Below are 11,177 nucleotides of genomic sequence, written 5' to 3'. Positions count from 1 at the left end.
TTTAAAGGTAATGTATTACTTTACAAGTTACTTGAAAAAGTAATTTGATTACATAACGCACGTTAACTGTAAAGTGTTATACTAGCTATATACTGTACAGTGGCCATGAATTAACATCAGGCCTTCACATTAATGGCGTGGATTCTATTGAAACATATTGAAGTCAGTTTCCGCCAAGGAATTACAAAACGAGCAAATGTTATAAATATTGATGACAAACTCTCCTCTTCATTACTTCATGTATCAGTCTGAAGAGACTGGTTTCTCTAGGAGTTTGTGTTTTGATGGATTTCCTGAAAAGCTGCTTATATAGATACGTCTCCATTGTTAAAAGTGCTTTAGAAATAAAGCTGAACTGCTCAAAAACCATGCAGTTTTTTTATTTGTTTTATTCCTTTGGGCTTATAGCGTTTAACGTTTATCACAGCTTTTTCGATATCTTGCCCAACCACATGTACACTCTTCAATCTCTTTATTTTCAGTCTCTGCTTTCATTGAGCCTTCATTAAGTTCGTTCTTTCTTCAACTATAACTTAGACCTATTCAGCAAATATTATACATGTAAAACAAAAGCATTCAAGTAAGAAAAACAAATAATAAAATGTAAAAATCACTTCAGTTTGTTCATTACGAATAAATAAATTATTAAAACTACAAAAGCATTTCAGTCAAGGGCAGCAATCTTTTCTTTTATTGTTAGATTAACATTGAGGGGGTCATACAATGTTGCGAAAAAGAACATTATATGTATAATGTGTTTATAAGGTTCAAAAAACATTATTTTCCACACAATGTACATTATTGTTTCTCCTCCGGCCTGCCCTGCCTTTCTGAAACATTGTACATTTTTACAAAGCTCATCGTTCTGTAAAGCGAGGTGTGCTCTAATTGGCCAGTTATCCAGTGCGTTGTGATTGGCCGAATACTTCAAGCGTGTGAAGGAAATGTTACGCCCCTTAACATACTGTGATGCCATCACCCTGCGCAATGGGACAAAACCAATAAAACCCATTACAACCCAGGCATTCGTTTCATTCAGTGGAGACATAATAACTGATTATATTTACTTATACTGTCTTTTTACCCGAGTGTAAAGCTCATGCTCTCTCTTGTGAAGTCAACATGGACAAATCTTATCACACAGTGATGTAGACATGTGTTGTGTGTTTGAACAAGACGTTTTAGTAGGGCGTGGTTGACTCTTAACTTTGATAAAGAATATCTCTTTGGGTTTGAGACTTTAGTCTTTGCAACTTTACAGATCTTCTTTATTCACCAAGAGCTCGTAAAACTCCAAAGAGAAAGGAACATCTTAATAGCATCATATTACCACTTTAAATCATGTATGAACTGCCAAACCTCGACTGAAATTCACGTCTGATACCTTTAAATTGACTTTTTTAAATCCTTGGCACAATCTAGCGTTATGTCCATGAAAAGTATCTAAAATAACGCTCAGTCTGAGTTTGATCACAGTGTGGCAGGACTTAAAATCAACACCTTTTTTGTTACAAAATGCGGGCTCTACAAAGTGTTGAACATTATTGCACATGAAAAGATGGATTGACTTCTGTTTTATTATTAGAGCATCTAAAAGCAGGTCTGTCAGCTCATGTCCTTTCCTTTGGTCTCCTGTTTTCAGACGGATAAATATAAACCTAATGTTATATCAGCAGATGCTTACAGATTCGTACAGTCATCCTAACAGTTATATATACATCCTTACAGTATTGTGTCATTAACACAGCTTTCCGTAGAAGAGAATTCTTTTTTTGGAGAAGTGTGGTTTAAAAATAGTTCAAGACAAAAACTAAATATAAGTCTTTCATCCTTGCACTAGTGGCTCTGGTCTATAAAATATTAAATATGTGCAAAATTTTCAACCACAGGAAATGAATGATTTATTCACATTATTTAGGCATTTGGAAGACTCATTTGAAGAGAAAAGTTATTTTTGGGAGATTGAGCAAGCAATGAGAAAAAAAAGGCATCTCCCATAATTGTTTTACATTTTGGCAATTTGGTGGATTAAAATGGGGCCAAAAATGCTTTTATGAATGTGTAAAAATACTTTTGATTCAGAATCTGTTTACAGAAAAAAATATTTAAACAATATTTTTATTCAGAATGTGTAAAAATGCCTTTGATTTGAAATATTTAGAAATGCTTTTGATTTGGAATGTTTCAAAATGCTTTTGGTTTGAACTGTGTATAAAATGTCCTTTAATTGGACTGTGTAAATATGCTCTTGATTCGGAATGTGTAAAAATGGCTTTTGATTTGGAATATGTAAAAATGCTTTTAATACGGAATGCATTTGATTCAGAATTTGTGAAAATGCCTTTGATTCTGAATGTGTTTGGAATATGTAAATGTGCTCTTGATTCAAAACGTGTTAAAAAATGCTTTTGATTTGGAATGTTGGGCGGGAAAAATAACTTAATTTGAAATATGTAAAGATACTTTTGTTTTGGAATGTTTATATTCAAATTGCAAAAAATGCTTTTGATCGGGATATGTAAAAAGCCTTTAACTTGGAATATGCAGAAATGCTTTTAATAGTATTTTTTTATTCAGAATTTAACACTATTTTGATTATTAACACATTAAAAATATTTTGGATTTATAATGCACCAAAATGTATTATTGTAACCTGCCTAAAATGATTTGGAATTTGTTGGTATGAACAGAAATGTTTTTGAATTGGAATACTTAAAATGTTCGGAATACAAAGTTATTGATTTGGATTTTTCTTTTTGTTAAGATCCAAAAAATGCTTTGGAATGTGTTTAAAAAAGCTACTACTGAGGTTGTAATGGGCCTCAAATTGACTTGAAGTTTGTAGTGATTTGGAGCGTGCCAGTGATGATGCCCAAACGCGCTGTGACTCAGTCTTGGAGACACGAAGTCCTGCTTCCCCGAGCAGTTAGTTCATGTATTTTGCAGCAGGGCAGAGCAGATGGCAGCAAGGCGGTGCGGAGACTGTTTGATAATAACAGAGAAGGACTGACTTTGATAGTACAGTCAAAACAGTCCACATGAATAAACCGGATACTGGAGCGAATATACGCCCGACCGACGGGAACTTCTAATGGAAATATAATAACATTATTCACTCTCTAAAAAGCCTTGCACTTACATTTGCTGGCAGACAGATAATTCAATATCATTTCTCACTCTCAAGGGATTAAAGGTATTTTTCTCTGACTGTATTTTTCGCGAAGGCAAAATGCGGGTGAAATCTAGAGACGAGAGTTTGAATACTTCTGGGGAATGTGACGGATCCAATGACTTGCTGACAGGTAAGTGCACTTAAAACGACACACGGATCAGTCATTACCGCGACATCGCGCAATTTATTCAAGTGTTACATGTTTTTAATGCTCTCGAGATAAAGTTGACTGCTCGTAGATTACAGACTACTGTATAATCTTTATAAACTGTTGCTGACAGACACTTACTTGTTTATTGTAGGTTTTCACTTATCAAAATTATCGCGCATATTTTACCATGTAACAATTATGTCCGCATATTTAGGCTATTAAGCGGCTAACTATCGCTTCTCTAATCATGAAACGTACATGTAATGTAAGCTTCTCGAGGTTTAACACCTGCCATCATTTGGATTGATGTAATATCTTCGGAATGGATTGTTTATTCACACATATCTTCTTCTTTTTTATTTGGTATTGACTGTGACTTCTGTACATAAATGGTTTAAATTGGTGTGCTTTCATTGCGCTAAATTTTCACATTTTTTTTTTTTTTTTTACAGAAATTAAAAGCTAGGCTATACAAAACATGTTAAACTCTACCTCAGTAAAGCATTTTGCTATATAATTATTATGTCTGCAGTTTTTATGACCTCGGTTATTGAGACAATCATACTGCAATCAATAATATGACTAATACCGCTAAAACAAATTTCTGACCTTGACAAAAATACCAACACAGATTGTAGCCTATAAGTTCATATTTCAATTGCTTTGCTATGAAGTCTGCCTTACTAAGACAGCTTACTTAGTAAACTATATAATCACGTTATTTAGCCGACTAACATATTTTTAACTAACGTTAGCTAATTTTCTGTGCAATCTGCATAATGCTAAACAAACAAACCTAGATTATATTTAGATTTTCCAGTTCAACCAATTTACTAAATGTATACCAGTCTACCAAGTAATAATTCCCCAACAAGTGAACTAAATAGGTCTGAACAAATCACTTGACTCTTTCACCCGTTTCATGGTAGACATATCTCACATCTTGTCATAACAAGCGCTTTATAGCATTGCTTAAATAATTGATGAAGTTTCATTTTATAGTCAAGCTTCCTCTTTGTCAGTGTCACAGCTGTACTGTTGCTTTAGGTCAGGCTAGTTTACATTATAAAACATAATGACGTAATGGATGCTAATGAAGACATCACAAAAAGTACCATGGTGGTCCATAATATAGATGGTCACCTGGTTGAGCTGTAGCTCTGTTTCTGAATTCTTTTATTTTTTATTATTATCTTTTTCAGGATCTTAATAATCCCCTTGCCCTTGTTAAGGATTCAGATCAGCTAGCCAGTTTTGTTGTTGCCTCCATCTTGGTTTCGCCCTTCATGCGCTCCTTTATGTCTGTCAATAACTCTCAGTAGCTCCAAAGGAGAGACTGAAGAACAAAAAAAAAAAACAAATGTCTTTCCAACTTTTCATCCAGTTGACAATCTGAGGGATTTTAAAATCGATTACTATTGAAAAACACCTGACCTGCCTGGATGAATGAGCCTGAATTATTCCTAAATTGTGAGAGAAGCTGGTATTTAAAGCAGAAAAAGTGTCATTTTGGTGCCTCTAGTGTCACCAAATGGGACTGCAAAAATAATAAAATTCAGGTCTCTTTCACTATATTCCTGTGTGAACATTTTAACTGATAGATCATGATCTGCCTTCATACCAAAATGTGTTCTGGAGTTAAGGACTGAATGAAAGCAGATATGCTAAAACATGGCTTTCTAAACGTGTGTAGATTACATTTTAGACATAGATATTTAGCTGTCAATTAGACATATTTTATGCATACTACAGTAAATGGGGAATGTTGTGAAAATGTTTTAACATGTAACCAAGTTTACTGGGATAGTGTGCATATGGTTGCACATAAATAATACTTTGGCAGTTCGTTCCACGTGTTGCTGTATGTTGTACGTGGGGCTGTGTGTGCTGCAGCAGATGTGCACCAGTATTTTCTAAGGGCTGTATGCACCTGTGCACATGCGCTGTGCATTTAACGTAGTGTTGCTTTTGTTTGTTTTTCCATGCCAGTATAAATAAGCTCTGGAGGAACAGGTGTTTGAAGTAATTCACCAAAATGAAGTCTCGTGAAGTCGGCTGATGATAGCTATGCAAATAAAGCTCAGTCATAAACACACTTAATGAAACGGGTTTAAGGTGTGTTCTGAATATCAGTTCTGTCATTTTGTTTTTGTCTCTGACTTCTACTTTGATGTTTTATTTATGACTCATTGGCATTAAAGGGATAGTTCACCCAAAAATGTAAATTATGTAGTTAATTACTCGCCCTCAAGTCGCTTCAAAACCGCAAAACCTCTTCAGAACACAAATTAAGATATTTTTGATAAAGTCCAAGAGCTCTCTGACCCTCCCATAAACAGCAAGGATATTACCACGATCAGTGCACAGAAACATAGCAAGGACATGGGTAAAGCAGTCCATGTGACCTCAGTGGTTCAACCGTAATTTTCTGAAGCTACAAGAATATTTTTGTACGCAAAGAAAACAAAAATAATGACTTTGTTCAAACAATACAATATATATATGCATAAGAACAGCATTCGTTGTTTGCGTATGTGATACTCTCCAACATGGCGCGAGAGTGTGACGTGGAGGAGACGAATTGTTGAATAAAGTCGTTATGTTTGTTCAGTCATGGTTCATTCATTCAAATGATTCGTTCAAAATGCTGATCAGGGACAAGAAATGTGACTGGCTTTACGAGCAATTCATTCAATAATTTACTCAATCGATTAATTCAGGAATGCAATTGATTGTGTTTTTCGCTTGGAGATTGTTAGTGAGGTGAAAATTTGATACACAACTTAATGAAATGTAAGATTGTTGTAATAAAGCAACTCCTCACGCACAATCGTGTGCAGTGCAGTGATTTCAACCAATTATTCGAGTTTTCTATTATAAAGCTGCTTATTTGGGAATTTACCTGTGAACAAGCATTGCTTAATTAGTCACATAATACTTTGCCCCCGAAAGATTGCTCTAACGTGAACGTGCCTTTAACGTTTTTGCCAATTTGTTCCAACTGTATGGGTTTTCCATACTGATGTCAAATGCCATGTCCGCTACTCAACTCAAAAAGGTCAGAGAACAGTATATTCTTTCATTTTATGATTGGGGGAAATTCGGTTCTTCCAATTCAGTGATCTGATTCAAAGCCAGAGCAGCAAACTGTGCCAACCGACTGTGACGGACTGCCATTTTGCAAACAGTTGTGTGTCTTTGTAGTAGAATTTAAATGATTTACAAAGCACTTTTGCATAGCTAAGCAGTTTCCCAATGTTTGTTGTGTTTGCAGGTAACCCTCCCTCAGGCCAGAGCAGAAAGAACATGAAGCAGCGCTTCCTCAAACTTCTGCCCTGCTGTCATGTGGACTCCACACCAACCGTCAGGCAAAGCAAGTGACCCACTGTTGCCTTCCTTTCCTCATGTTCTTTGTCTGTAACTAAGTAGACATATCTCTAAAATGCATTCTGTATTGTTTGCAATTTTTTGTATAATACTTGTTTCTTTTCATCTGTCATATAGACAGTATAGAAGAGGATTTTGAGCTTGCCACTGTGTGCTACAGGCCGGATAGTCTGGAAAAAATGATGGAGCAGACCAAATTCTCTAAAACAGAGCTACAAATCCTCTATAGAAGTTTCAAAAGTGTAAGAAACCTTTCCCTTAATGACTTTATTAATTCCCTACTGGTTTAAAGGATTAGACCAGTGGTTTTCAAGCTGTGGGAAGTGGGCCGCCAATTACTATTCAAGATTCAAGGTTTTATTTGTCACATACACAATTATATAGAGCATATATATAACATATATATAACCAGCAGTGAAATATGAGTCAGGTCCACTCCACGGACAGTGCAATTATTAAAGAATACAACACAGATGAAAATATACATAAATATAGCTATGAAAGAATGAAATAAAACTAAGCAATAAAAATATTAGAATAAAATAGAGAGAGATGTATACTGTAGAATTAAATATAGGATGGAAAATAATGTGCATGAAAAGTACACTGTAGTCATTGTGAGGCAGTGAATTATGAATATCTTACTGATTAAGTTAATATTAAGTGGAGACATGAAGATGTTAAGAGGCTGGTTTTGGGTTTAGGAGCCTGATGGCCTGGGGGAAGAAACTCCTCCTTAGTCTCTCTGTTTTTGCCATCAGGCTACAGAAGCGCTTAACAGCTGGCAGCAAAGTGAAAAGATGGTTACTGGGGTGGATGGAGTCCTTGATGATTTTTTAACATCTCTGCTTTTGCAGTGTTTGAGGTAGATGTCCTGCAGAGAGGGGAGAGCAGACCCTGAGTTGCACTCAGCTAAGCACACAACTCTCTACAGGGCTTTGCAGTCTTGACTGGAGCTGTTCCCATACCACACTGAGTCAATACACTATTGTCAATACACTATTAAAATAAATAATAATGTTGTTCATATGTAAAAATGTCTAAGTCATAACTTAATAACATCATTTCATATATATAATTAAGAAAAAAATATTAAATTGTTTTAAATATTAAATATTAAACTTTAACTATACTTCCACTATTCGAGCTCGCTGATTGGTTTAAGAATAAACCGCCAGTTTATCTTAGATATTTTTGCTGCATATGCTACAGAACAACATCAGTTGTGCCAAACGGTGCCAGCCCGAGTTATTTTCTGTTAATTGCCAGTTCATTCAATAAAGACAGTTAACAATCTGGCTTCTGATTAATAAGTTATTAACCCAACAATAGTGGGGTCAGTTAATTTTTGCAGTGGGCCGCGCAAACATATGTGTTTAGTTGTGTGGGCCGCGAGTTGAAAAAGGTTGGGAACCACTGGATTAGACAATAAGTTTGTATATTGATATACAATTTTTAAGTATGTTTATGCTTCTTACCTAAACTTTTTTTTGTCCAAGCAAAAAAGGATTACTGTACCTTTAAGACTTCTAAATGTAAATCACCTCTGTTGTGATTGGCTAGTCTCTCCACACGTGAACTAAGAAACATTACGCATGGTTTGTGGGTTTGTTGTCACACTCTTCACAAAAATTAGCTTTCTCTAACACAAATTTGGAAATGTGCTTTTTCCAAATTTTCTCTTTCCATAGTTGCGCAATGTTTTCATGTTCATTTTTTTTTAGTACGACCAGCTTAGGTCCACACTATAATGTGTTTTCCAACAAATCACACTGTATGAATTTGTACGAAATTGCAATTTTGTCTAATATTAGTTTTCTCGTAAAATACGTTTTCTCGTGTAATCGGATTGGGTTTTTCCGTGACATTGCTAGGTTACACTTACGAAGTTTTCTTCATGTGTGTTGCATGGGCTCTGTCCCTTTTACAGTTATTTTCACAAAACATGTCATTGTTATTAAATATATTAAATAACGAAATATTTTTCAATATATTTTTGTTTATAATTATTTCTATGTGCTTTAGGAATGTCCCTCTGGATTAGTAAATGAAGAGACTTTTAAGTTAATCTACTCTCACTTTTTTCCTCATGGAGGTGAGTGAATTCATGAAGCTAATTAAACCAGTTAATAAGTTCCAACATTTTAATGAATTGAATTTAAAGAGGCCTTTATAAAGCCCTCTGTATTTGTTTTATTTATTTGTTTTAAGACTCTAGCGCATATGCACATTTCCTGTTTGAGGCTTTTGACCGACACAAAAATGGAGCAGTAAGCTTTGAGGTCAGTTTGCTGTTTATTCATATACTTTATATGAATAAATATAATACATATACCATTTTCTTATTTAAATCATATAGAAATATGCAATAGAATGTCAAATGTGTATCTTAAAGTCGATGTATTGTGCTACATAAGCAATGAAGTCATTTATTTAGATTTTAGTCAAATCAATAGATGATTTGTTGTTATCATCATGTTGCATATTACCACTGTACACTTACTGGTCTCTGGCTTCAGGATTTTGTGGTTGGCCTGTCAATCATCTTGCGTGGTACCGTCACTGATAGACTTGGCTGGGCCTTTAGTTTGTATGATCTTAATAAAGATGGCTGCATCACTAAAGAGGTACAGTATCACACACTAAACTGCGTATTTAAGGTTTATTCTGGGGCATAAACTGGTCATTTGTGTGAATCCATTATTTGTTCAATTGTTCTGTCTGATTTAGGAGATGAATGATATTATGAAGTCTATTTATGATATGATGGGGAAGTACACGCATCCGTGTATGAAGGACAGCGCATCGAGAGAACATGTGGAAAGTTTCTTTCAGGTATCTTCAGGAAAGCTGCCTTTTTTACTGTCTCTGTCTGTTTCAGCTGAATATCACAATGATTTCTGAAGATCATGTGACACTGGAGAATGGAGGAATGATGCTGAAAATACAGATTTGTATCACAGGAATAAATTACAGTTTACAACAAGTTTGTTTAGTTATTTAAAATCGTACAAATATTTCGTAATATTACTGTTTTTATTGTATTTTTGATCAACTAAATGCAGTCCTGGTAAAGCAAAAGAAAAACAAAACTAATATTTATTCAAATTATTATTTCTCTTAAAACTTCTAAAGCTTGTCATGTTTCTACTGTAGGTCTCAGATTGTTCACTTATTGATTGTTTATCTGTTCGCACTCAGAAAATGGATCGCAACAATGATGGTGTCGTCACGATGGAGGAGTTCCTGGAATCGTGTCAAAAGGTAGAAGGACGACATGAAAACTAATTATGATTTTTTTAATATGAGTGTGATTACTCTTTCTAAAGACAAACTGGTGTATCCAGAGTCCTAAATTAATACTCTAAAATATAAGTTAAATTAATTAGGAGTAATGTATACATTACCTGCAATGATATTAAAAGGAATACTTAACCAAAAATGAAAAATTGCTGAAAACGTGTTCACCCTCAGTCCATGCAACATTAGGACGAGTTTGTCTCTTCATCAGATTTGGAGAAATGTAGCATTGCATCACTTGCTTATCAATGGATGTGAATGGGTGCCGTCAGAATGAGAGTCCAAACAGCTGATAAAAACATCACAATAATCCAACAGCACTCCAGTCCATCAGTTGACGTCTTGTGAAGTGAAAAGCTAAATGTTTGAAAGAAAATAATCCATCACTAAGTTCTTAACTTGGAACTGTAGCTTCTGGCCAAAATACAAGTCCATTTTCATAATAAAGTTTCCTCCAATGAAAAAGTCATACTGTCAGGATCAGGAGAGAAATGTGCACAGATCATGAACTGTTTACAAGCCAAAACATGCTCTAAACAAACACTATGATGTTTTTATCAGCTGTTTGGACTCCCATACTGACGGCACCCATTCACTGCAGAGGATCTGCACGATTAAATAGGTAAATGTTTAGCAGATTTCCATTTCTGTATTTACTGTTCCTTAACATCCTCTGTGTTGTTATTGTTTTGTTCAGGATGAGGCCATCATGGAGTCCATGCAGATGTTGGATCACGTAATTTAGCTCTGCACAACGATCTTTGGACATTTTTTGAGAACAGCAACAGTGTTTGAGCTGTTGTGGCGTCTGCCTGATGACTCCCTCCATCTTGCACCTACAAAAAAAAAGAGCGACAGTGAACACCTGAACAGGTGCAAAGTGAGCATGCCATGTTATTCTACACCCTGAGGATGGATTGATGTGTTTGAGGATCAGCTGTTGTATGCCACTGTCTTTGCATTGCTTTTCTTCGTTTAATATAATGTGAAGATATATTTTAAGCCAGTCCAACAAAAAAGGCTCTTAAAAATTCTTTCAGTTTTTTTTTTATTTGTTTGTCAATTATACAGTAAAAGTGCACTAACACCTTATATCATTATTATGTTTGCCACAGAAAGGAATGTGTAAAATTCCTATAATTACAATCTGCAAGCATTATTCATGTC

At 35.0% G+C, this 11,177-nt stretch overlaps 1 protein-coding gene across 1 annotated transcript; it reads left to right on the top strand.

The window, feature by feature from the left end:
* The first annotated feature begins 2,909 nt into the window (after positions 1-2,909).
* Positions 2,910-10,859, top strand: kcnip2 (Kv channel interacting protein 2). The gene is made up of 9 exons (XM_026197803.1): positions 2,910-3,302; positions 6,598-6,696; positions 6,828-6,952; positions 8,736-8,805; positions 8,922-8,992; positions 9,230-9,337; positions 9,441-9,545; positions 9,912-9,974; positions 10,708-10,859. The coding sequence occupies exons 1-9, from the start codon at positions 3,230-3,232 to the stop codon at positions 10,753-10,755; spliced, it is 762 nt and encodes a 253-aa protein (XP_026053588.1). The 5' UTR covers positions 2,910-3,229; the 3' UTR covers positions 10,756-10,859.
* The last annotated feature ends 318 nt before the right edge of the window (positions 10,860-11,177 follow it).

The sequence above is a fragment of the Carassius auratus genome, chromosome 22 (genome assembly GCF_003368295.1).
Source record: "Carassius auratus strain Wakin chromosome 22, ASM336829v1, whole genome shotgun sequence".
In the NCBI taxonomy this organism is placed as follows: Eukaryota; Metazoa; Chordata; class Actinopteri; order Cypriniformes; family Cyprinidae; genus Carassius; species Carassius auratus.
This window is presented reverse-complemented; position numbering and strand designations above follow the sequence as displayed.